At 46.6% G+C, this 27,333-nt stretch overlaps 1 protein-coding gene across 1 annotated transcript in view; it reads right to left on the reverse strand.

Annotated features, from left to right (window-relative positions):
* Positions 1-27,333, reverse strand: part of TNRC6C (trinucleotide repeat containing adaptor 6C) — a 334,947-nt gene that overhangs the window by 279,376 nt on the left and 28,238 nt on the right. The window contains exon 4 of the mRNA XM_080393279.1: positions 17,992-18,057. Within this exon, the coding sequence (XP_080249405.1) occupies positions 17,992-18,057 (66 nt within the window). The remainder of the gene's footprint in view (positions 1-17,991; positions 18,058-27,333) is intronic.

Genomic DNA, 27,333 nt, shown 5'->3' on the forward strand with positions numbered 1-27,333 from the left:
CAACCCATCTGGGCTGGGCAGGCTCCTGCCAGGCGTTTGTCGAATAATCAGTGCAGACCTTCTTTCCCCAGCCCCTAGCAATCACAGCAGCAGCGGAGGTGGCAGCCCAGTGCCCACCCAGCAGCAATCCCCCCTCCTGTGCTGGGAGCCAGCATCCTCACCCTGCAGAGTCCCTGCTGCAGCCTTCTGCAAAACCAGGGATCAGCCCGGCCACAAGGTGCCAGAGGGGCAGCTTGCACCAGCCTGCAATGGGGTGGTGAGGAGAACATGAAGCCCTAAGAGGCAAAGGCAACGTGAGAGAGAGAGAAACTACAGACTGTTCAGGGCTTCAGGAGATTTGTGGCAAAGCCTGGGATGAAAATACTCACTCCTGGATTCTGCCACTGAACCAGACCTGCAGACTGGCAAGGGCTATATTTGCTCTGATATGTGCCTGTGCAAATCATGAAAGCCAGGTCTGAAGCCCGGAAAGAACATGCAGCTTGAGAGCAAACAGCACAGAGCAAGTGAAGGATGTGCCAAGCGTTTTGATTCAAACAGGTCTGCAAGAACTGCTGTGATCACCATGTTCCTCTTTGGGTCAGCGGAGAGAGAAGAGGGGGAAGGAAGAGCCAATAGTCTGTGTGGCATTGCTCAAACTTCCTTGCTCTGAGGTAATCTCCACCGCCTGATCCCGGGACAGGGCAGCGATAGGAGTAACCACAGCTCCACAGAGTGGTTTACACTGGCTGTGATCCTATGTGCACTCAGCTCTCTGTAGTGGGGAGGGACGGTCTACAGAAAAGTGTCAAACTTGGGTAGAAATAGGAGTCTCATCTGAGTCAGAACTCAGCTGTGTTGGGGAAAAAAAAAAAAAAAAGAACAAAAAAAAAGAACCAAAGGCTTATTTCACATTTTGAAGGTATTTTTCTCCCTTTTATGCTAGCAAACCTGAAACCCCTAGAAATGCCAATTTTCTTCACCTGGCACCTTTTAAAGAGTGTACCCTTCCCTTAGCAGCTCCAGGGCTTTAACCTTTTGAAAACAACAGGTCCCAAGACCCTGCAAGGAAAAGCCAGCAAGGCAGAGATCATCCTCCATCAGAGCAGGAACAGGGAGGGAAGGGGGATTTATCCCGGAGTCTTTTTGGAGAAGTTTAATTCATTCCCATGTCAGGTCCTTCCCTTCCTGCCCTCCCCACCCCCAGCTCCCTCTGAACCAGTCCTCCCGTCCCTTGCTTTTCACCTCTGTAGGTTTGAACATGAGATAAACATGCCCTAATTATTTTCCTCTTGCACAGCTGAGCCCTGCAGCCCTTCATTTCCTTACCTGAATGCTCTCGCTTCAAGTGGGTTATATATGACAAAGCCTTTCGCATATATTTGTTGTGTGGCAGAACTCAGGTGTCACACAAGCACCTCAAAACCCTTCTCCCTGGCACAGACTAATAAGGGACATGAATTACTTGGACTTCTTACAGTCCAGAGGGCCAAAAGACTAAGGGAGGGAAGAAATAAGGTCACAGAGCCTCTTTCTTTCAGACAAATAGCAGGCATACTGCTCTGGTTGATAGAGATTAAAACTCACCTTCAGTTTTGAGCTCAGTTTTACACAGGGAGATGAAGAGCTTTGTTGCACTGCAACAGCCTTAACATAACCGTTGTGTCCTCCATCTCAGCAGGCACCTTGCCGGCAGCTTCGGCAAAGGGCAGGGAGCAGTGGGAACCACCACTGCACCCTCTGTCCCATGGGGTGACTCTAGGAGAGGCTGGTTTCTGCTCCGAGCCGAGGCAAATCAGCACAGGGCTGGGCAGCGCCAGGGAAGCTGGTGTTTGTGCTGCATTCGCTGCATCATTCTCAGCACATTTTTACAGGTGATGAGATCTGAAGTCTCCCATCACGGCTGCTGCCTCATTGTACCAAGCACAGACCGCCAGCATAAAGCTCCACCAGGCAGACACCATCCCCACCTCCGCATACAAATACCAGGTGCACCACGCAGATAGGAACAGGCACCAAAGGTCAGCCGACATCCAGACCTTGCTTTGTGCAGGTACAGTACAGTAGGAAAAATCATCACCTAGAACATCCACTTGAATACAGGTCTTTGAACCACTTCTATATCAGTGCTGGATACAGAGCACAAAAAGACGGGACATACTGGTCAACACAAACCCTCATTCAAGAGTTTCAGACACTCAGGAGCCCTCGGTAGCTGGCAACTGTCTCGCCTGCTTAGACGACATAGGAACACGCAAACCCTTCACAGTGAATCCTTAAGTCCCCCCTTTCCTTGCAGAGTCCTGTTTCAAGATGATTTCTTCATGAGGTCAAGAAAGACAACCCCCAGAATCATGGAGGCTACAAAGTTCCTGTGTTACTGATGCTAATAAAAGCAATATCCACCAAGGATGCTACCAACAGATTAATTCTGCGACACAGACCAAGTGACAGAGGCCACCGTGACTTTTGGCCACCAGGTAGCTCAGCCGAAGCCCCTGGTTTGGGACCACGTTAGGACAGGGAGCTGTGCTGGTGTGAGGCTGCAGGGCGATGCAACCCCCTTCTGTAGAAGGGAGCCAGTCAGCAGGGACAGAAGGAATCTGCTGGCAGCTGGCCCTACACCCCAGCCAGATGTTCAGCTGCTCCCCATCCTGAAACACAGGAGTGTGGAAACCTGTCATCCCCCAATTCTGCTTCCAGAGCTCCCTTTCCATGTCCTGTTTCTCCCTACTCCATGCAGATTCTGCAAGTGTGGCCTGTAAGATCAAAAAGATTGGCTGGGCTTTGACCCAGCCTCCCCTGCACTGCTTTGAACTTCTAATTATTTTGGTAATTCTGAGCCTAGCACTAAGATGCTCTAAGTACACCTAAAACCTTCCCCACAAAAATCAAACTGCAAAACGTCTCCCAGGATCTAATCCCCAGCGAGAAATACTCTAACCTTTCCCAGCAACCAAGAACAGAGCTTGTCTAGTCATTTGCAATTAAGTTCCTGAGCTAATGAAGCTGCTTTAAAAAAAATAAAAAAGGAAAAAGAAAAAAACCAACAACCTCAGGTCAGTCTAATTAAGAAATGTTGTACCTTGCAGTCCCAGTGTATCTTGTGGCAAACAGCTGTGCATGCTTTCAGCTTTGACAGCAGAAAAGTGTGATTATTTATTTATTACATCAATGCAGAGAAGCTTCAGGAGTACAAGATGCCTATGCTGTAAAGCCTGCCTGAAGTATAGAGAAAAGAAATGACATTCAGCTGGAACCTGTAATTATAAGAAGGGATGCTGACCATATAAAATACAATTTTGTAATGAATACTTATGCATTAGCTTTTCTTCAAGATTAAAATAAAGTACACAATCGAATCAAGACCAAAGTGGAGCTTGCCCTCAAGGAAAGGCAGTTTGGAAGACAAATGCAATTATGCTGCTGCCATTTGCAATGCTACAGAAAGTGGCTGAGGAAATCTCATGAAAAAGAGAGAAGTCTTAGAGAAAAAACTATTTGGAAACAACTTTGCTCCTGATTTCAGTGATTTCAGTCTCTCCCTTCCCTTAACAAGGGTAGGGATCTTTGCTGCTAGCTATGAGCTCATGTAAACAGGATCTTGCCAGCTAGCATCTGCTCCTGACATGCCTTACCTATCTTAGATCAGCAAACAACCATCTTCCTTCTGCTTTTCTTTTGACTGAGTAATGTTTACGCAGCAGGAACTAGATCTGATCCTCAAGAGCAAGATTTAATTAAGTGCCTCACCAGAAAAAAAAATGCCTCGTTTTAGGAATTGGTCCACCACACTCCCATTTCCTTATGTTCTCCCATCCCTCTGGCCATGCCTTGGCACTGCATTAGCCCACAGCCCCCCAGGACTCTGCCTGCCTGTAGAGAACGCTGCACGACAGGATCCCAGACTTCCCAAGGAACCATCAAACCATCGGTATGTGTCACCGGTGCCTGACATGCATGCCCATTCCCTGAGCTTGGTGCTCTTTATTCAACAAGCAAGGAATGACAAGGTGTTAAGCAACAGAAGTTCTATTTAAGCCTATCTTTCTTTTTCAGCCAATTAGATCATTTTTACAATCTGCAGAAGACACCAAGGTTAGAGGGTAGCTGCCAGAACTGCTTGGGCACAGATCATCTTGATCGGTTATTAAAATTCTGCTTGTTAGCTGGTGAGAAGAGACGCATCCAAAATGACCTTGTGCTGCCAAGTAACCCATCGAATCATCTCCATGGCTGAATGAAGCTTTTGCTCAGAGTCTCCCCACCACATAAAAGCCACCCCCAAAAAACCCCCCAAAATCAAAAAATGCCAGCAAAAATCCCAAATCTTTTCTGGATTATACTACAGATTATCCATGACCAGAGTTAATGGAGGGACACTGGTGGGTTCACAGCTACAGCTTTCCACCAGTAAAGCCCAGATCCTCAGCAGGAGGCTCAGCCTGCAGTGAGCCAGCACTGCCTGGCTCAGCAAGGGCTTCACTGCAGCATGTGCAAGTGCCTGGTTTGAAGTCTCCCCGAAACAGCCGACACATGCACAGCCCTGTCAGCAAAACCAGGAGTGCAGACCATGCATGTTGGGCTCATCAGCAACTGACACTAGTGACAAACCACCAAGCTGCACTCAAACAGCAGGGGAAAAGCCCCATAGCACACCTCTGATCATCATAACCTCCAAGCCTGAGCTGCCCCACAGCCCGAGAACTCAGCAGTGACTCATCAGTGGGGGTGCCAAAGGGAGGGAGGGGAGGAATCGCAGGGAGAAGACAGAATCCCAAAACCAGCACATGTGGGATGAAGGATGGAAGAAAAAAAATGGAATTTAGAGAGAAGAGAAGCAGTAAAATATTGGAAAAAGGAGGGAAGCGGGGTGGGGGGGTGGGGGGGGGAGGAAGATCTCAAGAGCATCCACTTAAGCTTTCAATTGCCGGGCTTTGTCTCTGCTTCACACAATGGAAACGTACAGTAGCAACAGACAGATGCTGAGAGCTGGTTTGCTTCTCATCTGCAATTCCAAACACCCTGTCAGGAACAAATATTTGAAAAGACATCTATCCAACCATTAATGTATCTAGTAAGGCATTTTTTAAAATATATATTTTTAAGAAAAATAATTCTGCATTCATGACAAAGATGATCACACCGAGAGATGCCAACAGAACCACCAGAGGTATAAGCCAAGTTTCAGGTCTTTCTTTAGGGCTGAAGACAGCTTGCTATCGAGCTGAGAAGGTGCAGCTGGTGAAGTATTTGCAGTAGAGGGAAAAGGGGGAAAAAAAACCCCAGACAGCTGTATTTTTAACTGATCATGTGCTTGCTTCTGTTTCGTAAGATTTATTCCCTCATTAATCACTGCCCTCCCTTCATTCATGTTAAATATAAAAATGATTAGGAAAGATCCTCATCATGGTTAAAAAAATAATTAGCTGCTACATCATGTTGCACACATTCAGACAGAAAGGAGTGATTAAATTAGGAATATTAAAACCCCATTAATCTGTGCTCAACTTAAGCTCTGCTTGTTCATCTCACTGTGGCACTTATTATTTCTGACACTGAAAGATATTTGAATTACTAGCTGAAACAAGGTCACTATCAGAAAGATGTCAGGTCAGCAATTAGTCAAAGGTGCGAGAAGCTACCAGAACCGAGCTGTGCTTGACATGCCACAAATGTGTCAAGAAGTCTTCCCTTCCCAGTGTCACTCAGATGAGCAGGTCAGTGCCAGGACCCCAGCGGCACGCGGGCGTGGAGCAGCCCTGCCATTGCCTTCCTGCTCCTACCAGGGCTGCCACATCCTGCGCGCAACGTCATCACTCCTGAGCTTGTCCCAGTTCCCCGCGCCTCAGCCTTTTGGAGAAAGGTTGGGGCAAAGGGTACAATCTGAAAGCCACATCTGGAGCCCCGCGTCTTCCCTGGGCTGGCCAGGGCTCGAAGCGGGCAAACACTGACCCCCGGCAGAGCGGCAGCTCATGGGGCAGCCCTGCAGCAACCACCCTTGGCAGCAGGTCCGGCACGGGAAGGACAGAGCCCACGTGAGGAGAACGGAGCTTAAAGTCTAACCCAATAGCATTGATTTCAATATAATTAACTAGCTTGTTCACCACTTGCACTAATGCCTGCAGGCAGGAGCACTTATTGTTCACATAACAAAGCACTCCAAGATGTTTTCTCCCTTTCAAGCAGCTAATAACCTCACTTCTATTTTGGCTCACGAAGTGAAAGCAGCAAGGCCGGTATGAGAGAGATGGTGACTGACATAGCAGAAAGACTCAGACAAAATTATTTCCTCTGGGGGAATGTGTGCAAGCACACAAGCGTTTGATGGCAACAGGAGCAGATAGCCACAGACCCATGTGGTTCGTGGAGCTGTATTTAAAGCGCAGGTTGGAGGAAAGGCCACGGCGCAGAGCTGACATCCTCTGCCTTGTGTTCATCGTTTCCCTGTCGGTGTTGCTGACTCGGGAGCATTACACGAGCAAGATCCCACATGGGCAGTTGGCACTGCTTCCAAGGTCAAGGTCTCCAGTGCTTCCAATTCCCCATTTAAAGAGGAAAGAACCGCGTTCGCTCAGTGCCTAGGACAGGGCAGCTGGCATCTATCCCAGAACGATGCCAGCAATAATTTGCAAATTTTACCTTCAAATTCGGGAATTAAAAAAAGTAATGTTTTTTTAATGGAGCTACTGGCTAAACCTTTTGGAGAGTCCCAGCAATGTTGCATGGGAACCTTTAGACCGCAGCAGGAGCTCTGTGTCACCGCTGCAGGCCCCCTTCGCCATTTCCACCACGCTGAGGAAAACGCTTTGTGAGTTGTTGTTACTGGGAGCAGGGCGTTACTGGCCGCCACACACAGATAAGGGAAGATGCAAGCACAGGAGGACAAAAAGAAAGCTGACAAATCAGTCACGTCTTACAGATGAGTTTCTAGGCTGTTTTGCCAGCTACAGGTGGACTCAGGTGTTTGGCGGTTGATACCTTTGATATATTTGCTATGCTTGCCCTCATTAAGGAAAAAAAAAAAAGCAGACAGAAATCTTTATCCACAGATCTCCCAAAGTCTTTCCTAAACACAATGTTCCAGTATACAAACTATTTACTGTATACTTTACTCAGCACTGACAAAACTACCTCTGAGCCTCTTTAAAAAGAAAACAGATAATAAACAGGCTAACAAGCCTGCACTCTAATTGACAACACAGAAAGGAGGGAAAGATGCTGCATCTACTTGCAACTGCAGGAAGAATTTTAGGGAAGCAGTATATAATTAACCGAGTTGGGATTTCACTAAGATCCCTTGGTCTTATGAAAAATGCCATAAGACATTTAATGACCACAAGTGAGGAGAATCTTGGGTTTACATCTCATTTGAAAGTGAGCATGCAGAATATGAAGCAGTCCAACACTACCCCCGAGCCCCACGCAAATTATTCTTTTCACTTTCCTGTTTGCCTTTGGACAGCCCTGCAGCGCTCCCTCTGCGAGCTGTGGGACCTCTTTGAATGGATGAACAAACCTGCACCTTGAGACCACTCTGATAACTACTCAGGGGAAAATCAGCTGAATACGGATACCTATGCTACTTCACTGCTACTCCCTTTTAGAACAATGCTGCTGAGATGGGAAGTCAAAGCAACAAAAATGTCTTTGCTAAAATATTTATTTACTATCAGTACTTCAGGATGCGTTTTGTTTAGGCAACAGCCACAACACACCAGCAAGACATCCTGACCTCACCCACAAGGGGTGGGATTTTCAGCTAGACACAACGGCAGCTTATTGTTACCCCTGAAGGCAAGTAGAGGTTTGCCATTGACTTCGCCAAGAAAGGAACTGAGCTGGCTGAGTGCTTTCAAAAATCTTCTCTACTAAAAATAGCATAGACACCACGGGGCAGCAGCGTATTTAACAGGCAAGATTTGCTATACCTTTTACTTCATTTGAAATGACTTTGAGGCTCACCTACATGAAAGAGAAATCATATGTGGCTATTACAGACCCACAGCAATCCTTAATCATCGATATCAGGGAGCTTTATTTCAGAAGTAAGGAAACCCAGGTGCAAAGCCTGGGAACTCCCACTGAAATACAGGAGCTGGTCAGCTGGGTGGCCAGCAGAAGCAGAGGTTTGCTTGGTGACTGAGCTCCCTGCCAGTGTGTCCCTACCCTTCATCCACTGCAGTCTTGAGGACAGAGCCACAGCTACCTTTAAAAGCATATTTTCATCCTAAATGCTGTTTACAGGTGAGGGAGCAGGGCCAGACTGAATCTGTGCCTTTAGGTATTAATTCACACGGGACCTCTGTATTTGCTAATTTGGGTAGGATGTTGTGTGCACATCGTTGCTCCTATTGCATGATTAGGTTTTGGTTTTTTTAAAATATGACTATAATATCCTAAATGCCAATACCTGGGAAGACTAAGAACACATCCAAATGATGGGAGTTATTCCAGCCACCAAGAAGCAAGCAAGCACTTCCCTGCCCCAAGTATGGTGGAATTAAGATACTCATAAATCCTTGCCCAGCAAGCCCTGGAGAAATAAAAGAGGCTTTAAATATAATCTAGCCTACCACTTCATATAGCAAGGGGAGCAGCAGAACTGAGGGTAAGCAGAGATCAGCAGAGGAAAGGACAAACATAATTGCTGGAGTCAAACAGAGAAAATTGCAGGTAAATACCAGCTAGATGTGATTCCAAAACTTCCCCAAAGCCCGAGGTGGCTCTGCATTTAACACCCGGCTCGCTGCAGCTCCAGCCACATGCAGCGAGGGAAGGGGACCACTACACATAGGTGAAGCAGAGCTGTAAAAGGCATGGCTAAATGCATGATAGCTTGTTAATCGGAGCCGTGCCATTGAGACTCCATTCCTGGATAAGCTTTTATACAGCTTTGACACTTAAAAATGGTGTTAGGAAATGCAGAGCTTGCCAAGTCTTTAGGACTTCAGCCAGCACAATGAATGGCATCTGTGGTACCTCTTCCAACTTGCTGGCACAACATTTCGCCACACGCTCACACATGCATCCCATGGCAGAGACGCACGGGCAGAGACCTGGAGGAGAGTAGGCTCAAAATGACAGGTCTGGCAGCAAGAAAATTGGGCAGGGCTGGACTTATGAAAGGGAAAGTAATGATTAAAAAAATATCCACCAACAGCTGCACCAGTGTAACTCGTTCTTTTGCTTCCCAGTCCAGGTCTGTACCAACAGTGGTGTTTCCCGCTGGCTCTGGACAGCATTTGCTGTCTCAGCAGCTCAGAGGGTATTTCAGGGCAGGGCAGGGCAGGGCACTCCAAAGAGCAGTCATGTTGCAAGAATTCGTGTTGCCAGGGAAACAGCTTACTTGGTAATGGAAGCACCATTCCAGGGGTATGTTTTTCTCCTCATCGGTTTTGTATCCCCATAGCATCAGCTAACTTAATCAAGCCTCATACAGCAGAGCACCGGCACAGGATAACACGCAACATGCAGTGAACGAGCGGAACCAGCGCAAAGCAAGGAAGAACATAAGGCTGCACACCAGCGCTAGAGGAACCAGGCAGAGATGAGCAAGGTTTTGTCTTTAATACATGGAGAACTGCCTAAAGTTGCTATTAAACGAATCCTCATTAAGTAATAAATAAAACCAGGCTGTCTCTCCAATGGCCAAGACACCAACTCCCAAATCCAGCTTGCTACAACCAAGGCAGTCCCATTCCCTCTTCTTTTGCGAATGTATCATCCCTGAAGGAAGGGGGACACCCTTCCCAGCACCTCCCTGTTCCTGTTGCCCCATGCTAATAAAGACACTGGCATGTTCATACTGCTCTGAAGAGCCTTTTCATGTTTAATCATGATGCTATTAGCTGGTACGGTTGCAAAGACCAGATTAGAAGCGGAGAAGGAGCCTTGCTGCGCTTGAGTGAGGGAGCAAATGGCACAATGGCACCCATCACCTCAACAGGATTCAGCCAGACACCCAGGGTGCTGTGCAGTGCAGAGGAGCCCGCACACATCCCAGCAATTCAGCACAAGCTTCCACAGCTGTGACCCGTGACAGCGTTTATTTTCCATTTATCGCAGATAGCACGAACCCATTGAACTCAGCACTAAGCTTCAATAAAGGACAACCCAGTGCCAGAAGTCCTCTGCTGGGTGTGACCTGGGCTGGGAACTGCACAGTGCTGCAGGGCTCGCGAAGACAAGCAGCATCTTTGCCTTCATGAGCAGAACTGACTTAACTCACCCTGCTGGCAGGGCCTAAAAAATTATAATGTCTGCACTCCTCCCCAGTCTCAATCTGATCCCTGTAAAATGTCAAATCCACTGGGCTGTAAGGAGCTCCTCACAGAGATGATATCCCACAGGGCAGAAACCAGCCAGCCCCTTGGTGATCTGAAGGCTTCAAACCTTCTTGGGCATGCATGTGAAGTGGCCCTCAGAGAAAAAAAAAAATATATCTGAGAAAACAAGAGAACAGGTAAAAATCACCAATGCTTTCTAACATCTTCCTTGGTGGAGAACATCTCCCAATTAGTATGATGCACAACAAGAGGAAAGCTAATTCCACAGGGCATCTCTTCAAAAGCAAACTCCAGACACGGTATGTGCTACCAGCCCTCATTCCCAGCACAGGGACTGAGCTGGAGACTGCTGCCATCAGAAACTTTCAGTTTTAATGATTCTGAAATTTTCAGTCTGGGGGTTGTTTGAACTGGAGTTATTTTTCATGTGGGTCAAGATTTGGGGGATTTCCAGAGCACTTCAGTTGAGGCTTTTCTAAGCAAATAAGAGATGGAAAGTTTTACAAGCTCATCACTCCTACACATGCAGGTAAACAAGCCATGGCTACAGCGGAACTTGGCCCAGTTCAGTCCCAAACCACCCCCTGTCTCTCCCTCCGAGCCCCCCAGGGAGGGAGCTGCCGGTGACCCACGCGGCAGAGGGGTTGCTGCTCCCCAAAGGTTTGCAGAGCTGGATGCCTGCAACAGCGGCACAGGGCTGCACTGCCTGCCAGCCCCCAGCTGTTCTCAGGTCGCCAAAGGACTCCAGTTCATTGCAAGGAGGAGACGAGACAGGCAGGGATGGAGGAGAAATTTTTTGAGCTTTCTTGCTACCTTTAAACTATATAAAATAAATCTTCATGGCTAATTTCAATGCAGCCAGTTTCTCTGGTGAAGTGGCTCAAACCACGAGGAGCCACACCAGAGGTGTTTTTACAACCATTCCTCCAATTTTGGGGCAGCTCAGGAGCTTGCAGTTACTGAAGTAGCAAAGCTTTGGTGTTTCCATCCCCAGGTACGCCGCAAACAGCTCGCTGCGAGGCCCCAGGAAGCAGCGCTCTGCAGGGGTGACCACATCCTGCGCCCGCAGCATCGCTCAGAGCTGTAACAACAGGAAGAAACCGGGGTGCGGGGCCAAGTCACCCCCAGCACCACGGGATGGGGCAAGGAGAGGATGGAGAGCGAGTGTTACAAAGCCTCTCCGAGGAAAAGCCACCCTTCTGGGTCCTTCCAGCCCCAGCACGGGGCAAGCAGCACCCACAGGCTCAGCCCGCTCCTTGCCAACTCAATTCCTTTGCGCAATCACACCCAAAATCTGCGCGGCTGATGTGGCTCAAGTCCTCTACCCAGGCTCCCGCAGGCATCCCAGCACAGCCTGAACAGCGCGAGTCTGCCCTGCCACCACAGCAAAGTTATTTCTCCTCCCTGATGTGTTTTATTACCCGACAGAAGGAAACCCATATTTTTGGAAATTGAATTACACTTTCTTGAATATTAAGAGAAAAAGTTATTTCCTTCGCTGAGCCGCATTAATAACATCCCTGTTTTACAGCTCGCAGGGAGGGAACAAACTAAATTTTCTTGTGGTGACTTTCAGCTCTCGAGTTGAGCCCCGGAGTGTTGATCTGCTGCTCGCAGCCCAGCGAGCTGCTCGAGGAGGCTGCATCAAACACCCAGCGGGGGCAGCCCAGGCATGCGGGGAATGACAGATTTCTACAGCCAAGACAGAAGCTGGAGAATAGCTTTTGAACCAGTGGCATCAGGACACTTGTACCCAAGGACTCTAGTCACAGATTCAGATTTTAAAGAAACAAGCAAAAAAGACAGCCCTGTGGGCCCCCCCCCCCCCAATCTTATCTTAATGCAAATTTGAATTTTTACCAAGGGAAGAAGGTCTTTGTCTTCACTCGTTGCAAGAACTTTTGCCAGGCAAACAGGTAGCGCAAAAAGGATGCTTCCTGCACAAGGACCACACTCACACACACCCCCACACACCCCTCTCCAAACATATATACATTTGGATGAAGTACCCTAACCCAAATCATCTTCCAGAATCTCAGCTTGATTTCAAAGATCTCAGGATGGTGGCTCACCACGTCTTATCAAGCAAATTGGGCCTTCAGACAGAGGTCTTTATCTTTTTTTTTTATTATTATTTCTAAGGTCCAAATTTCTTAAATCATGACTTTCATTAAACCCCAGCATGGTGCGGATCACAGCCATAATTCTTTTTCCCCCACCTTCCCACCACAAATCCATTCAAAGTGAGTGACATTTGCAAAGTGTATTTTCACAGCCCTCCGTAATCCCTTCAGAATATTAAGACTGCATTACTTTGTCTTTGGTTACATTAACTTCAATTTTCCTTATGAGTAAGTATTTGGCTAAAAATTAATATAGTGAAGTTGAAAAGAATCTTATGATAGGAAAAAGACTAATTTCATCTCTGGCTGCTCAGATACCAGAGTACACTGGGGTTAATGTAATTAACTTACAATTTTAGCCTAGGTTGTGTACATACACTGAATCTCCCTGCTGGAAACAAGATTAGATTTTATTACACTATATATCCTGGTTATCTTCACCATGCCTCCAATATTACTTCCCTCAATGACTTCAAGGCTCTCTGCTGCAATGAAAATGCAGAACCATCTGGTATTGAGCCCATGCAGTTTATTTAAGGATTTAATTAAATGCTCTAAATGGAGAGCTTCTTTGAATTAACATTTTAAATGTGACTTATTGCAGGTTTAATATTGTCTTAATGCCAACCTGGGAAACTCCATAGCCAAGTTGTTGACGTTTAAATTGAATTCATTTGGGTGGCTCCAGGGGGACTCATTAATTAATCTAAACAACTAATGGGGATTGGTTCTGACTTTTGATGAAGATTATTTACAGAGACAATTTGCAGTGAATAAAGAGTCACAGTAGGCAAATGTTTAATTGAATTTTTTTAAAAAAAGGACATCTCATTGTGTTCAATATCAAGGATGCATCTTGCAAGTAAGCTTTGAAATACCAAGAAAAGGGCGATTGCTTGAAGCTTCCTAGCTGCACACTAATGACAAAGAAAATGGGTAATTACATTTGCCTGTGTAATTTGCAGCTTGTAAGAGGACAACAGGTCTGGCTGGCTTACCGTATGCATAGAAAGGCTCCAACAGGAAATATTCTGCATTATGAAGACCAAGTTGCCCCACTTACTTCCACTCACATACCAGAAAATGGCATTTTCCAACCAATCATCAGCTGGAAGAGCAGAGCCAACTCCTCTCACTGACATTTGCAAAAACCCAGAACTGCAACGAGCTCAGCGGAGCTGCTTTAATTTACAACAATTTAACCTATAACATCTAATCTTCTTTTAGTCTTTGATTATATCAACTTTGGAATCAGTTATTTGCACCTCTGAGTGCACCACGAGCCCTGCAAGAACTAACATCAAGTTATGTGGTTAGTTTTCAGTAAGCCACAGTAGCAAAACAGTACCTGCTCTGTTAAAGCAAAGCATCCTTTAGCATCTCTCCGCTGTTGTTATCGTTATCCCATCTCACACCGAACTTTCCAGTAACACAATAGCTCGCCACCAAAGCAAGGAAACACGGTGTACAGAACGCTGTGCCCACTTGTCTGCCCTGCAACCCCAGCTCCTGAGGGCGCAAACACCTCTCAAGACCTGGGATTTCACTTCGAATTCTTGAAAAGCAGCTGTGTGTTTAACAGAATGTTACTGGTGAGCATCCCAAGAAAGCACAGCAGCCCAAGAAGTGAGGCGGAGAGGCAAGTCTCAGGGTAAAGATGTCAGCAGCAGGTTGGGGCTCGCTCATCTGCTGCACCCTCTGCTACGCGACTTGGGCTCTTGCTTGTCAGGGATTGTCCTTAACCTAAAGCCAAACTGGTTTTAGATTTAAAAGCACAGCATTGAAAGGCAGGAGAGGTGAAGGACAGAAGAGGAAAAGTAGGACAGTGAGAAGGAAAACCAACACCCAATGCCACTAGTGCTACACTTCTATAGTGTGGCCATTAACCATGCAGAGTTTGATTTAGTAATCATCCAGCATCTCAAACACTCAATTAGGAGACACAGCAACGACCAAAGGTGCCCGGAGAAGACTGGAGCAGCACACGGCTCTGTTCACAGCAACATGACCTCTCCCTCAAAGGGGTGCCAGTTACTCGAGAAAGTTTCATCTCCTGATCTGCTTCGATCCAGATACGACGGACCTCCGCCACGGGCAGGTCTCCCAGGGAGCCTCACTCATGCGGAACAAGCTGCACCTCACAGCAGGCACCTAAAAGCCTTTAGCAGGCAGCGGCCATCGAGTGCTACCGATTTTATCACCCACGCAAGTCGATTCAAACGTTTGATGTTCTGAACTCCCCCGTGCTGTGCCCACCCGAACACCAACCGCACAGCAGCGGGCGCGCTACCCTCCTCACCCCAGGCATGGCAGGAGTCCTGCTCCGCGCTAGCATTGCCCAGCTGGTCAATCACCTCTGAGGACTGTTACTGGGGGGCACAAACAGGACAAAGCCACCGTGAGCATGCTTCACCTCAAGCCAAAGGCGAGGTGGGACCCAGGCTGGGCTCATGGTGCTGAGCAGGGCTGTACAAGGCAAAGCCATCGCCCACCCCACGTGTCCTGGTCTGCGTTGCACGAGCCTGGTCAAAGCCCAGGGCTGAGCCCACACTCTCCTCTGATGTCTCTAAGTCAGATTTTCATTTTATTTTCAATAATATTACAACCTGTCTTGTCTGAATCAAAGAGGTGCCAAACTTCTTTTCTTTCCAAGGCTGGACACATCCTGCATGCTAATTTAGGAGGCAATTGAGGGGGAGGGTACATTAAGAAAACGCACATAGCCATTAAGCCAGGGAGACTAAAGCATCCTGCCTCAATCAGCACTGCTGGATACTGTCTAGAGCATCGCCAGCTGCTCTCAGATACCTACAGTGGAGCTCTTTCATGCAAACACCTCCAGTAACAGCTTTTGTGGATCTGACAGACAGAGTGGTTAAAAATTAGGCATTCAGTGGGTATCCAGTGGAGAGACATTGTACAGCACATCTGAAGAGGGGAGTCACACTTGGAAAGGAAATTCTGAATTGTCTGAAGGGGAAAGGCTGCTCAGGCAGGCGGGACGGATCCCGATGGCAGATCAAGCCACTCTGTATTGCATCGCCCATATTGTCCCTCCCCATCTTCCCAGGGTTCCCAGCTCCCATGAATGTGAATTCACAGACAGAAGACCATCACATCCCAAAAGAAGCAACCGAGGCAGATACCTACTGCAACTGGGAGTATGGAGGGATTAAGGTGTGTTCCCCATCAACTCTCAAAATTTGCTACAGAACTTCTTCTGTCTGTTTTGTGGGGGGTTTTTTTGTTAATTTTGTTGTTGTTTTTTTTTTTTAAAAAAAGCACCAACTCAGGGGCTCTCTCAAGGTGGTGTAGTAGTTTAATGTATTTTATTTTCCCCAGGATTGCTTGCTCTCAGTGTGAAAAGTGTCAGTTATTTTGGGAAACCTGAAATCAAGTGGGCGAGCGAAGGAATTATTCATGAGAACACCATCAGGACAAGGTTACCTCCTTCTCCCTGATGAGAGGCTGATAGCTCAGGAATCGTTTCAGGCTCAAAATGAAAAGGCAAAAGTTTCTGCCCCCTTGAACCTGGATGAGGCATTAGGAGCTGAAATTATAGAGAAAGTCACAGCTGGTCCATCACCAAGAGCAGCGAGGGGAGCAATGGCAACAATTGAGGCTCTTTCCAGCCCTGTGCATCTAAGTCTTAGTAAAAACCAAGCACACGTTGCAATGTCCATTAGGTCTGAGTATCCACCAGGGCATAAAGCTGGTGCCCGCTCCATCTGCAGGGCTGTGCCCTGCTTTAAATGCCTGTCCTCCCTTCCCAGAGCAGGCACCCTCCATTTTCACCCCTGGGAACTGATGTTTCCCTTGTGCTGATGAGATGGAGAAATGTGGCTTAAAGCAATTCTTGCCTTCTGAAGCCTGTCTTAGATGTAATGCTAGTTTTCTGCTTGGAGCAACCAACTCGGTCTGCACCTGCCTGTGAAAACGGCACTCATTACAGATAACCTTCTCAATAAGAGATGATAAGTTTGATATGCACGGGACAGACACAAGAGCTTTGTTAAACAATTTCTTTTCCCAAGGCCTTTAAAAACCAGTCCTTTAGCAGCACTGAGTCACCTCAGTTCTTTCCATACACAAAAGCTACACCAATTGCCACCAAACTATCACTTCTGGCTTGCAGCACTGACTGGTTTGGCGCAGCCCATGACAGCAAGGTGGCAGAGAAGCCACCTACCCAGTGCAGACTGTGGGCTGTAGAGGCATCACAGGAGTCAAAGAAATATTATCTGAGAAAAAAATGGGAAGGGATGTTTGGGGTTTTTTTGGTTGGTTGGGTTGGGATTTTTTTTTTTCCTTCACCAAAATCCTGGAGCTGCTGGAGCCGTCCTTACTTCAGTAAAGTTTTCTGACATTCACTGCATTTTCTTTTGAAACACCTTGTTGCTGTGGGGAATACCAGATGCTCTGGCTATGCTGCTATTGCCTAGGGACAACCTTCAGATATTTTGTTTGATATTTCTACTTCATCTATCATCAAAATAAAATATCTTATCCAAACCTCCACAGAGTCCAGTGGGCTTTGGTACCAACCATTAAAAGCATCTGCTAAGGGGTAAGCACACCGCTCCTGCCCAGGGCAGGAACCAAGTAGCAAGGATGGAGAGTTGACAGATTTGTGATGCAATTTAGGTTACTGCAAAATAGGTATCCAAATAATATACATGTATATTATTTTGTATGTAAAAATATATGAAGAATGTATATGCACACACACATACACACAAACTTCTTTAAAAACCTAAAATCTCCCCCAGCGATGCTATGAAAAACCCTCATATGAAGCCTGTTGGAACTGAAAGCTGGTCAAACACAAATGCACATGTAGAAACACACTTGACAGAACAGCTAAAAGACCTTCTAGGGAAGCAGAGCTGATTAAAACCAGCAAACTAAATTTGGAAGTGAGGTGATAGAAACTGACACATGAAGATATATTTTATTTCTTATTCTCCTCTGTTATAAATAAGGCTGTTCGGAGAAAAAAATAATTAAAGTTAAGTTGAAATGTTGGATGGCAAAGCCATCACCTTTGTCACTGACTTAAAATGCATCTTTCCACATCCTGCATGCACATGGAATGTAAATAGTAAAAATGGAACATTTAAACAAATATTTGCAAGAGGCTTTTCTTTGTTCTTAGATACTTGTCCTACTCCAGTCAGAATCCACACTTGCTCCCTTACAAAAAAGGAGCAGGAACATGTGTATTACCAAAGGAGATGGGGGTAACTGCAGAAGACCTTCAAACACACAGGCAATACTGACACTCAGACACAAGCCTCAGACCAAGGTGCCAATATCCATTTTCATATCTTGCACCAAACCGCTACACAAAGAGCCTGTAACAGAGTGTGACCCTGAACCTGAGTTTCAAATAAAGCTGAGCCTGGGTTTCACACCTGGGACCAGCATCAAAAACACTCCCCCAGTATGGCTCCCTCTGTCACAGTTCATCTCAGCGATGCTAAAGACTAATTTTTGCCAAGCAGGGCGCACACCTTTGTTTTGTAAAGCAGAAGACATCAACACAATCAATGTCAAGAAGCATGGTTTAGTTTTGGGTTAAACAAAGCTAAAAGACTGACCTTCTGTCCGTCACCAAGATCTTGACTGTCTTTGGTATTAAATTCACAGGCAGAAGCTTCCATGTCCTGGAAAAAAAAAAAAATAAAATTGAATTTGTGTTATCCCCCAATTTTATACCCATGTTTGTTCCAACATTGTTTATGCTGCACAGTGCATAGAAAGATAGCTTCAACTTTGTGCTCAGTGTTTCAGGTAACTCAGGTGCAGGAGAGACTAGAAATGAAGAAATAAGTTTCCAGTTTCTCAACACTGATACGGATATACAGCAAAAGACAGCCAACCTGTTCTTGGGGGACAATGTGGTTGGAAACACACAGAAAAGGCCTTAAAAAAATATTCCTGTCTAAAATGCCTCTTAAAAAACAAACAAAAAAAACCAAAAACCTGAAAAATATGAGGTATCTGCCACCTTCTGTAGCAAGAAGCAGGACAATTTTTCTAGAAACTTTAAAAATCTGACATTTCATCAAAACTTGAGCATCTGTTGACACCAAAGGATGCTCTGCAGTTCTGCAGCCTCTATTACCCCTGAAGCTCCCCCCTCGCCCTATCCATCTCCCCCGCTGGTGCCAGTGCCTATTTCAGAGATGCCAACGCTGGCAGCAAGGGCGGCTTTGTGGAGACCCCCGGCAGGTAACTGTGGAATCAAAAGCTGAGCCCAGTGCTGCAGAGAAGCATCTCTGCCAGAAAATCCTTAAAGCTTTGAGGAAAAACCAAAGGTGACAGCAGGAAGGCTCCAGAAAAGGCATGGGGAATTGAGTCCGCTACAGCAACAATATCTCTGTAAATTGTTCTCCCGGTGAAAAGCCAGTATGGTGCTAAAAACCACCGAGTTTTACATTGTTACCTAGAGCATGAAATAACGTCCCCGTTGAGGGCTGCAGGCTCGTAAAGCGTAACGGAGAATCATGAATGGGATTTCCAAAGGTACCCGAATGCTTTTCAATAAGGCTGAACTCCTAAATTATTGAGGCACTTTAGAAAATCCCACTTCATAGAAGTAAATCCACAAGATATCAGCATCCCCATCAGTCCTCATGGACTTTGTGGTTACAGAATAAATGCCCTAACAAAACATCAGCTGGTAAATGATTGTGTGATTGCTGATGCCTGAGGATAATGTCAGGAGGGTGGCCAGGCTCTCCTCACTTAGTTCTTCATTCTGCCTTTGAAAACATTAACAAGCTCCTCCAGAGTCAGCTTAGCTTCCTCAAAATTTGTGTAACACTTATGTTTGTTGGACATATTCCTCAGGCAGAGCAAGGAAAGCTATGAAGAGAACATGAGGCAGGCTTTCAAAAATAACAAATCCGTCAAAACTATTATTTCTACAGCGTGCACGTATTTTCCTTCACTGTGTATGAGTGGACATTATTTTGTAGGCAGTCCGTCCAGACCACGGCAGGAGGCACCCGCATGCATTCAGGGTTTGTACAGAGGATTCCCCCTCGGTCTCCTGGCAAATCAAGTTTAATGCAATGGAAGATATCAGTTGGCTGTTCGTGTTCGGAATGCCTATCAGCAAGAGAATTACTACATGCCACGTGAGACACCCTAAAGTACCAGATTAACACACAAGCAACAGAACCTCCGACCGAGATGCCAGGGCATAAGAGACGGGGCGGGCTCAGCTCTGCCTTGGCCAAGAGCCAGGAAATCCAGGCCAGAAAGTCCATGCATACAAAAACTGGCAAAATCAGGTCTGGGCTTATGCTGTTTAGTAACTAACTTATCACACACCCCCCTCCGCCCTCTTCAATTGTCTGGGCTGAACTACCCAGGGCAGCAGACGAAGGGGAAGTAACCACGGAGAGCGGACAGTCACCAGCATCTGTGCCTGGAGAAGACACAGTCGCCTTTCAGTAAAGATGGGAAGGCAGAATTAGAGATGCAGCTCTGAGACACAGAGCATGCCAAGACAAATGCCCATTACCCAGCACAATGTTCTACTACTTTCTTCGCAACACCCGACATTTGGATTAATTTTCTGAAAGAAAACAGACTCTCTCAACAGCAGCCTGATGGTCTCAGCAATTCACTTTACAATTACTCACTAAACTACCTTGATTTAATTATTCAAGAAGAATCTCACTGCCACTGATAACTACTTAATTAAAAACACAACTTTAGAGCAATAAGAGAGTCACATTATATTGCATTTAAAATAGATTTCTTGCTGAAAACATGCACAGTTCATTTTAAACAGCTTAATGTGCCAATATATTTAGAGTCCCAAGGATTTTAAGAATGGCTCGAGCAACAGTGATCATCCAGGGGCTGCAAACAACACTCATAAGCTTGTTCTCATTTGGAGCAACTCCAGTAAAATCAAATTAAGAAAAGCGTCACTGCAAGAAAGCTAGTCCGGAGTATGAGCAAACTACACTCAGGGAAGTCAGAAGCTGAGAAAACAGACCAAGCTCTTACCCTGCTCACAGCACTGCTTCCCCTTTCCCGAGTGCTGCCACTTCTGCCCTTCCTGCTGGTCCAAGGGGCCACAGGTGAAGGTGCTGAGCCCTGACGGGGGCTGCCCCTCACGCCTCCAGCCAGGGCCCACCCGGCCCCAGCTGCAGCAGGGGCAGATGATCTCATCCCTCACCCGCTGCAGCCTGCCTTTTCTCTCTGGCATTGCTGTCACAGGCCAAACGTGGGCAGCTCGTGCACGTTCTGGGAAGGCGCCCTGGGCCCTGACAGCTCCGCGGCACTGCCTTCGGCCCCGAGCATCGAGCGCCGCAAGGGCACACGCACCCGCTGTCCCGACTGCCCAGCTCCCACACCTGAGCCTCAGCCCTGAAACTCCCCGGGGGTTTCCACCTCTGTCCCAGCCTGCGTGCATGGGGGGGTAGCCAGCCCTTTCTCCGCGCCCCCCACGCCAGCTCAGATCCTCCAGGTCGGAGATCCCTGGCAGAGGGCAGCTGCCTGAATGCAATTCCCATTTTTTATGAACCTTAGCATTTTAATGGGTATCAAGTATGGGTATCATTTGATCCTTGCAATAGTCAAGAGCAGTCTTTGATAACTTGGGGGGGTTTAACCTGTGGCAGAAGGAGTTGTGAATTAATTGGCTCAATTGCTGCTGGGATAGAGGTGGAGACAGCTTGGGGAAAGGGCTGTCAGTGCCTGTGGTGAGACGGACCAGGTGCAGGCAGGGTTGGCTGCAGACACCAGCATGACTCACGCAGCACTTTCTGAGAGCATCGGCTAGATTTAGACTGTGCCAAGTGATGTAGGAAAGCCTCCCAAATTATTAGCATGCCATTTCCTAGTTAGTTATTTAAAACATCTCTCCTTCCTCTTAACTAGGAGGTACCGGCTCCTTTGGTTTTAATACATTTTCAGTACAGCTAGAATTATATACGTATGTATATATGAAAAAATTAAATGACTGCCTTCTTGAGTATTATCTTCCTGGTTTATTGTATGCCCTCTCTCCCCTTCTCTTTCCAGAGAGACCAACCATCACATGAAAATGCTTTTCATCATCTGCAAAATTTGATGCCCAAAATAGCCCCACGGTTGCCCTAGCAACTAGCATTTGTTCCCCCTCCCCCCAGCATCCCCCCCTTTGCATATTGCTGCATATTTCTATCATCTCTTTCCAGGCACAGTTCATAAACACGGCTGCATAATAAAGAATGTTATCACCAATGACTTACAGCCCAGCTGCTGCAAATAAGATATGAAGTGGCAGGGAAATACAATTTCATGCAGCTAGGACAACAGATTGATTGGGTGCCCTTCAAATTTGATGCCACTTCTTTAAGTCTGTCCAAATTCAAAAAAAAAAAAAAAAAAAAAAAGTTAGTTTCCCCACCTCCCCATCTTTCCATGGTAGCAACAGACAATAAAAGTGGGAGATAATTCACTAGGACACTCATTATGTCTGCAGCAACCTTGCCCTGAGAGACTGACAATTTAAAGAGATGTGCTTCTTTTCCCTGCCACCTCCTCTACTTTTTCCCCAGCTGCCCTTCTTCATCAATAGCCTTATTTCTCCAGTTTGGTTGCCTGTTTAATTTAATTATCTTCCCTTTCAAATTATTATTTCTGTTCAGATTGCTAGACAGAAGGTTGTTATAGAAAGAGACAAGCAAACCCCTTAATTTCATTACCACCATTTCCAAAATTTTAACCTTATTTTTATTGAGTTTTGGTAGAACAGCATCAAAAGCCTCCCTCGCCTAGCATTTGTATCAGAGAACACCCCAGCAAGAACAAATAGAGGCGTGCTTTTAAATCCTCCTTCCCCCCGTCATTTCTGATGGGTTGACTTTCAAGGATATGGAGATCTGCTTTGGAGGCTGATCTGAAAGTGCAGAGATCACCTGGTGATCCTGGGGTGCCACAGTGCAATGCAGCGCGACCAGGACCAGCTGCTACTGGGGGGCCATGGTGATGCACAGGGTGCTCCTGCTTACAGGCCAGACCTCTCAGGGTGCAGGCAGGGACAACCCCTGCGTATCGCTGCAGTCCAGGGTTTCTCTCCCACATTCACCTTTCCGTCCCCTGCCTCCCCGCTCCACTGCTAGCACTGGTTTACTGAATTCTTCCTCTGTGTGTTGCCCAGGGCAAGCTTGCAGTGCCTGCCTCTTGCGACACTGTTCCTTCCTCTCTCCCTCTCAGGTGCAACCCGCCTTCCCCATGGCATCCCACCTGGGCTGTTGCTTTACATGGAAAGGAGGCATGGAGCAGTGCTGGCAAAGCTGGAGGTCATTCTGTGACGGGGATCTTGGCACTGACCTCAGACACTGCAGCTGTCAAGGGAAGAGCAAGACACAAGGTGTGTGATGGGTACACAGAGACCTCACTGCTTTGAAATATGAGGCAAACGAAAATCTGATTTTTTCCCATTTAACAAAGAGAAGAGAGAGACCCATCATAGGTGTTTTGCAGCCTCTGGCTCCAAATCGTCTCTAGGATTTGTTAACATCCATCAATCACAATCAACCAAATCAGCTACAGAGGGAGGACATCACTCCTTGCAGAGGCTGTTCTTTTAAGTGCTCAACAGCAGCAACAATCCCAAAATTCTCCCGAAGAGTCCTGAACTAACTCACATGCATCTGGAGACAAGACGAAGGTTGTCACCTCTTCAGCATCTCCTGTGGGCATTTCTCAGAGCCAGACTGCAACTGCCAGGCTGACCCGCAGCCAGCTCTTCCTGCCAAGAGCCTGAAGGTACAGGGATGGGTTGCTCCTTGATCCGATTATATTCAACTCGTGACCTGCAAGATCCCGTTGCCTCAGAGTTCCTCCTTTCCCATCCGTACATTACAATAATGAACGTAAAACAAGGTTTCAAATACAAACAGCTCTGATTTGTGCAATGAACTGGACCTGAATTCCAGCAGTTTGCACTCATTGGTCCTAGGATGTTGAGATGCTTAAACATGTAGGACATTCGCCAGCTCTTCAGATGGAAAACATGAAAGCAGTTCAGAATAGGATTATTACTATTATTAAAATGAGAGATGAGGTTTTAAACCCAAAACTGCAGATCAGGAAATTTAAAACTATTTTCCATCTTGAAATATGTTCAATGATGGAAAACCAAACTCAGCGTTAAAGCAGCCTTCATGGCTCACACAGGAGAGTGTGTTTAGAAGTAGAAGATACCACAGCAAAGTTGGTGGATTTTTGTTTCTTTTTTTTTTTTCAGTACACCTACTAGGAAAAAAGCAGCAATGAGGAGAAACAGAAAATGCATAATATGAGAAGAAAAGATTTTTACAAAATACTTTCTACCATCTCCTTTGAGGCATGAGCGGTTCTTTAATCTAAGGGTCATTTCTGTGTCATTTTTCTTCCCTAAGCTGAGGCCAAGTTCAAGAGGACTGTGTTTCTTTTAATTTCCTTTGGCTACAAGTACTTGGATACAGAATCCCATTTATCTTACTTGACTCAAGTAAATAAATTAAAAAAAACCCAACTTAGTGTGTCCTATAAATACCCCATAACATACAGGATCCAACATCACTTTTTTTTAATTTCTTTTTTTCCCCTAAAACCTTAAACCCTACTGACACCATAAAACATTGGCATTCCCCATTCCATGGTTGTTTCCCATAATCTAGGAGAACATTAAAGAGAGAAAAATTGTGCTGAAAAATGACATCTTATCTATTTCCTTCCTACCACCACTCCATGTTTTTGTCATCTCAGGTCAGACACCTGCTCCCCACATTATAATCTGTGGGAGTGATAAATGCTCGTCGGCAGTGATTATGAGTGGCCGCATTCACTTGGTGTCAATCTGGAAACCAGCGCATTTGCTCAGCTGCCATTCTTTGTCCTGCCAACAAGACCTAAAAGGAGGGGGAGGGGGGGTGGTAAGGCAAAAAAAAAGGAACTGACAATTTTTCTCTCCCTCCTTGTCCCTGGAGGGGAGAGCTACTGCCAGGCCCAGGTGCTGCATAAACCCCTGTGTTGGAGAGGGGATGCTGCAACCACAAGCACCCTTACAGGCTCTTAGGAGACTGGGGGACAAGTAGGATAATTTACATGAGCTGGGATCTCCTGGATTTGACCATGACCTCCACACGGCTATGGATATATTTAACGTGGCAAGACAGATGGGCAGTGAGCCAAATTGCAACACAACCTGGTAAAGCCCAATTTAATCATCGTTGCCCCAGCAATGGGCAGTCCCCTGACTGATTGACCTTTCCTGCTGTCGGGTTGGATCACGTCCTCATTTAGGCAGACCTTGGGCCACCCCGGCGGGGTTGAAGAGGTCAAGGAAGAGGAGTCGTGTTTGGGTTTTCCCTGCCCCACCATAGCAGCCTGTGGCCGTATCCTGCTTCCAAAGGAGTAGCTGCAGCAAACGCATTGAACATTCCCCCTGGAACAGGCACAGCTCTGCCATTCTGCACCTTCTGGTCTTACCACAGACCTTCATCCTCCTTTTTGGGACTCGTTTTGCTGATTGAACCTGTCAGTGGCTGTTGAAACCTGTGCCACTCCATGTGGTCTCTACCCTGCACATCCCCTGTAGTGCTCATGTCCAGGCTTAAACCACAAAGTATTCTGCAGGCACATCTGGAGGTACCGGTGAGCCTCCCCCCAGGCAGGGGAGCCCCGCAGATGCCATTATTTTTACCACTCTCCAGCATCTTCCCTGATACCCTATATACTGCTCTCAGGCAAATATTAAAGCATTCACACCTTCTCTATTTAATTACATCAGGACAGTGGTAGGGCCGCAGAAAGGCTCAGAGTTGAGGCAGGAGCCAGGCTCCCAACGCGGCTGTAACCCTGTGTGATGCTGTCCTTCCCAGCAGCGCCCTGCATCAACCCCCGCTCACCGTGCAAAGCCTGGTGCAATGTCATGCTTCCAGAAAACATGGCACTGGGGCTGATGACAATGCAGGGACAGCCAAAGTCAGTACCCGGGGGAGTGCTTACTGGCAGGGAATGTTCTCTTATGCTATTTATGCTATTTTCAGCCACAGTCATCCAAGTGAAAAAGCTGTTATACGGGTGCAGCTGTATGATCTGCAACCTTGCAGGCCATGGAGGAAACAAAACTGAAGAGCCAGGCTAGCGTGGTCACAGGCAAGTCGTGTCAGACCCTCCCTTTGTAAAGGCGCACTTAAGAACAGAGAAGAAATAAGAGAAGATTTAGCAATCCCATTCCACGGGATGGGTCCCCAGTGCAGATGAGATGTAAGCATTAGATAAAAGGACCACTACTTACAATAAAGAAACCAAGTGCACCGCTCTGCAAGCAAAAATTACTCTTTAAGGAGAAGCAACATGCACACTATGTTCAAATTTGTTTAAGGCAATGCAAATACAAAAAACAACTCATGGGAAAGAAAGTGCAGGGGATGCTACATAAGGTGCAGGTAAACCCCTGTTGACTCTCAGAGGTGATGTTCCTGCTTTTATAACACAACAATGGTCCAAAATATTTTGCATTTCACACGATGAATGGCTAAACCTGCCCATTTTCTGAGGTTTTGGTTGTACTGAGATTGAATGAACAGTAACACAAAAGTGTACATCTCAGACCTTACCCAAAGCATGTGGCTTCCTAGACTTTGGCATCTGGTTAGAAGGAAATAGAGTTGTTCATTGGGCAAGTGATAATTGTTATCTTGCTACAACACGCAATTGTTGCTACATACAACAGCTTTAGGTAGGTGGGGAAAGCTTACAGACTTGCACTGACGTCAAGAAACAGCACCTTTATGCTGAGGCACACTTTCTGGAGATCTTGAACAAGCCCAGGGTTAATGATACCAAGCACGGGCACAGTGGGACAGAGAAATGAAAGCAGTTAACTACATTAGAAATCAAGTGTTTTAATTAATTCTCAGTGGAAATAGCTGGAAACAAAAGCCATGCCCGGATGGGAGATATGAGAAAAGGTACAAATCCACTATGGAGATGAAGCTTCAACACTGCAAGATACAGGAACCCAGGAGCCCTGATGGCCACCCCGGTTCATGGTGACCCCTCCACCCTCCAAGCTGGACAGGGGCACCAGCATCTCCGCATGGTTTTGCTTTGGAAAGAAAGCAAGTAGGGAGAGGTGTCACATCCCTGAGCACAGGGTGAGTGGAGCCTCCTCGGGGCCAACAGACCTTTAACGCATCCTTTTTTGCACTTGAACCAGTGAAGTGGGAGTGCAGCCCTTAACACAGCTCCTGCCCGTTCCCCAAGTCGCTCCATCACTTCACAGGTGGGGAGGGCACGTCCCAGGAACTGGCTTTTGAGTTGTCAGTTATGCTGTGGCTCTGCAGTGCAATTATCCATAAATATTTATAGGCACATGCACATGCACACCCACCTACCCTTTGTTCTGTTTTTGTGTGACACACAGAAGAATTTTGGCTCTGTTTTCTCTCCCTCACCTGGGTTTTCTCTGCCCTTTCTGCTGGATACAAGAGATTTGATTAAATTACCTTAATTGGCAAATGTATTGTTCAGACAGCTGTGACAGAAATGACTTCGTGCATTAGTCAGAAGGTTAAGTAGCTCATGGCAGCTCCCAACACCTTTTTTTGCTGCCAGACACCTCTATACCAACTCCGAATTGCATTTCAAAGCATGTTTAGAGGGCAGATCTGCTGCGTTGTATACCTTGTTTGGGTGCAGAGAGGCAGCATGGTCAGAAGTGCCTACGTCTCTGGCTGCCTGCCCTGCTCCCAGCCATTTGCCATGTCAGGTGCGTTGGAAGTTGTATCTACATGGCATCTTTCTTGAAAAGAGGGCAACCGTGTGACTGGAAAGCAGCCCTGCCATGCAAGGAACGTTTTTGCCTTGTTTTATCTCACGTGCTATGATTGAACTTGGCCTGTGTTGCAGACCTCAGAGCCTCGCAGGAAGGCTGTGCA

Source organism: Falco punctatus (genome assembly GCF_963210335.1).
Source record: "Falco punctatus genome assembly, chromosome: 1".
In the NCBI taxonomy this organism is placed as follows: Eukaryota; Metazoa; Chordata; class Aves; order Falconiformes; family Falconidae; genus Falco; species Falco punctatus.